Source organism: Odontomachus brunneus, unplaced genomic scaffold, assembly GCF_010583005.1.
Source record: "Odontomachus brunneus isolate Ranch 3 - 2012 unplaced genomic scaffold, Obru_v1 Obru_scaffold_170, whole genome shotgun sequence".
NCBI classification, from domain to species: Eukaryota; Metazoa; Arthropoda; class Insecta; order Hymenoptera; family Formicidae; genus Odontomachus; species Odontomachus brunneus.
The window spans coordinates 516323-519391 of NW_022639620.1; the positions used below are offsets into that span (position 1 = coordinate 516323).

A 3069-nucleotide genomic window follows, 5' to 3' on the forward strand; every position below is an offset into this window, starting at 1 on the left:
ATCGTAATGGTAATATATCGTATTGAAGTATGAATAATATATTTCAAAGGTAATATATTATTTTATAATATGACAAATATCTTTTTTGTTAATATTATTCACAAGAAGAACTTCCTTTCTTCGGGTCACTGATTTTGCCGAACTTTTGTAGAAATATAATATTGTTATAGAATTAACAAACGTTTTTCGGAGATTATGCAACTCTCAACCGTTTATGAGAAATTGCGGTTTGAAATTTAACAAGCTCTCTTAGTTCCATTGTAGTAGAACACGGATCGAGCAGCGGACTAGGCGCCACATTATAAATCTGCACGTTAGGTGTTCCGAGCTGGTTTGAACCCAATTCGGTTTAGTTTTTTTTTTAAGTTTTTTATTGGTGCGAATAAAAATATGTAATATATAAAATAATACGCAGACAAATCCTTTATACAATCGAACATTTTTATTATAATAATGACTGTGATATATTACATTAATATTACTGTGATGCATTTTCGCGGACATTGTAATATTACTGGGATATCTCAGTAATATTACAGTAATATTTCTGCTACATTTCATTGTAATATTGCAATGGAACTGTAATATTACTGTGGTATTACTGTAATATTACGTGCTATGTGGGATATGAATATATCTAGTTCATAAAGTTTTGTTATCATAATACTATTAGATGAGATATTTTTCTGATCATCATCACGAACGACATGTGAGCATTATATGCGTACGCATTTGTACAATCATGCACGTCAATATATGAATGCGTGTTAAGCGCAACATGACATCATTTTTCTATCTGGAATGTTATATTTCTGTTACATAGCTGCAATATCGTTTGAGTGGGAAATTACAATTAACGTCCCAGTGAAAAAATTTTTATATATAATTATATAAAAGTATATAAAATCATATAAAATTATATATAATTATACATAATTATATATTATTATGTATCAAATTTGACCATTCATGTTCATACATTCTACTTATATATATAATTATGTATAATTATATATATATAAATTCATATATAATTTTACATAATTACGCATAGATTTATATGTAATTATACATATTGTTATACATAATTGTGTATAATTATATATAAATTTATATGATTATATATAATTATACATAATTATGTATGAACAAATTTCATACATAATTTTGCATGAAAAACTTTTTATCAGGGTATATGTTACATGTAACAAACATGTTATATTGCACGTTACATTCTGTTATATTACGACGATGTTATATTATTGTGTTTGATGGGTTTCATTAGTCATACATTTTTTTAGTATATTTCTAATTCACGCACTGTTCGTATGCGCCTGTGGCTACGGAACATATACATGTCGTTGTTTGTAGTCAGTGTGAGTTTTCCTAACCTTAACAGTGATCGATTTTGTTAATTAATATCTCGTTTTTCAGTAGAGAGCGACAATTTTTCCAAATAGAAAAGTTATTTACCTTTAAAAAACGCATCAATTGTGTATTTTTTTTCGTCAAAATCGGAGATAATATGTGTAAACTGAATTATTACCACATATGCTTCTAAATTCGTATAAGAGCATAAGAGATTAACAGAATTATGAAAATGTGATGCATTTTTTTTCACTTACCAGCACGGTACCGATTAAGCGTGAATTGAAATGTACTTGAGCTGTCAACTTTATGCGTAGTACTAACTGTTTCTTCTATTACAGGTATCTGTTATTCATCTAATAATGGTTGCATAACTCAGACAGAAAAATGACGTCATGTTGCGCACAGCATGCACTCATATATTGACGTGCATGATTACAAAAATGCATACAAATGCGTGCGCATATGCTGCTCATATGTCGTTCATATAATGATGATCAGAAAAATACCTCATCTAGTAGTATTATGATGTCAAAACTTGATGAACTAGACATATTCGTATATCATTTATGTATATTTTGTGCTCATATCACGTTAATCACGTAATGATCTTTAAAAAGATATCAAGGTGAGATCACAGTATGACATCACATGATGAAACGTGATCATCATGCATTTCTATCTGGGACTTTATCACTACTACTCAACTTCAACGGGAGCGTCCCGATTGACCACGGTACGATTGGACACAACCAACCGATGAAAAGAATTATCTAGTGAATTACTATGTCAAACCAATCATTACAATTTGTGTCCAATCGTATCGTGGTCAATCGGGTCCCACCCAACTTCAACACGTTCAATCGAAATTTAAAGAAAAAATTACTTTAATAGCGAATTCGGTAGCTTGCACTAATGCGCACTGAGTGCGCATTAAGGCTTGTTTACAGTACATTCTTATATTTAAGATCGTGTCTTAAATACATATTTAAAAACATTTTAACTAATAAAATGATTCGTACGGATGTTATACATATCATATTATGGTTAAAAATATTTGAGAATTTATTTGAGAATTATTTAAGACAATTTTTAAATATAATAACATACTATGAACAAGCCTTAGTGTGCACTCAGTGCACACTAGTGCAAGCAACCGAATTCGCTATAAGAGAAGCTACAATGGTATCCCTATAATATAGAGAAATAGACCTATTCTTTGTAGCTGTACTGCTGAACTAGTGCAACATGTTAGAGTGAGAAAACATATATTTGTTTCACTTCAATATACAGGGTGAATATTATATACCGGAACACCTGAATATCTCGAAAACAAAGCGTTGTATAAAAAAATGTTAAATACAAAAGTTGTAGGGTTTAAAAAGATCTATTTTATGATATTAGCAGTTTGACCTTGAGTTGCGTCATAAAGATCAGGTCAAGGTCACAATGATGTTTTTAAATGGATACCCCCATTTTTTATTGTATATTCTTGTAGCTTATCTCGAGAGCTTTCCAAAACACTATACTTAAGTATTTTTTCGTTAAGTACTTTTCGAGTTAAGAGGCTTCAAAGTTACGCTCTTTAGCATTAGCGCGCGTGGATACCGTAGTGACGAGCACGAACGCGCGCTCGTATTAATAGTAAATAGCGTAAGGCTGATGGCCTAAAAAACGTAAACGCAAGGGCAGCTCTCGTTT

The 3069-nt window shown here is 30.7% G+C and overlaps 2 protein-coding genes across 3 annotated transcripts in view; one reads left to right on the plus strand and one right to left on the minus strand.

Moving 5' to 3' along the window:
• The window catches only part of LOC116851263 (1,5-anhydro-D-fructose reductase), a 254733-nt gene extending 252826 nt beyond the window's left edge, over positions 1–1907 (minus strand). Inside the window, exon 1 of one of the 2 annotated variants that reach the window (XM_032830538.1) lies at positions 1626–1907. The gene's annotated coding sequence lies outside the window, so the exon portion shown is untranslated. The remainder of the gene's footprint in view (positions 1–1625) is intronic. The other variant, XM_032830541.1, reaches the window with a different exon arrangement.
• The window catches only part of LOC116851279 (protein ALP1-like), a 33625-nt gene that overhangs the window by 23827 nt on the left and 6729 nt on the right, over positions 1–3069 (plus strand). Inside the window, exon 3 of the mRNA XM_032830561.1 lies at positions 265–331. Within this exon, the coding sequence (XP_032686452.1) occupies positions 265–331 (67 nt within the window). The remainder of the gene's footprint in view (positions 1–264; positions 332–3069) is intronic.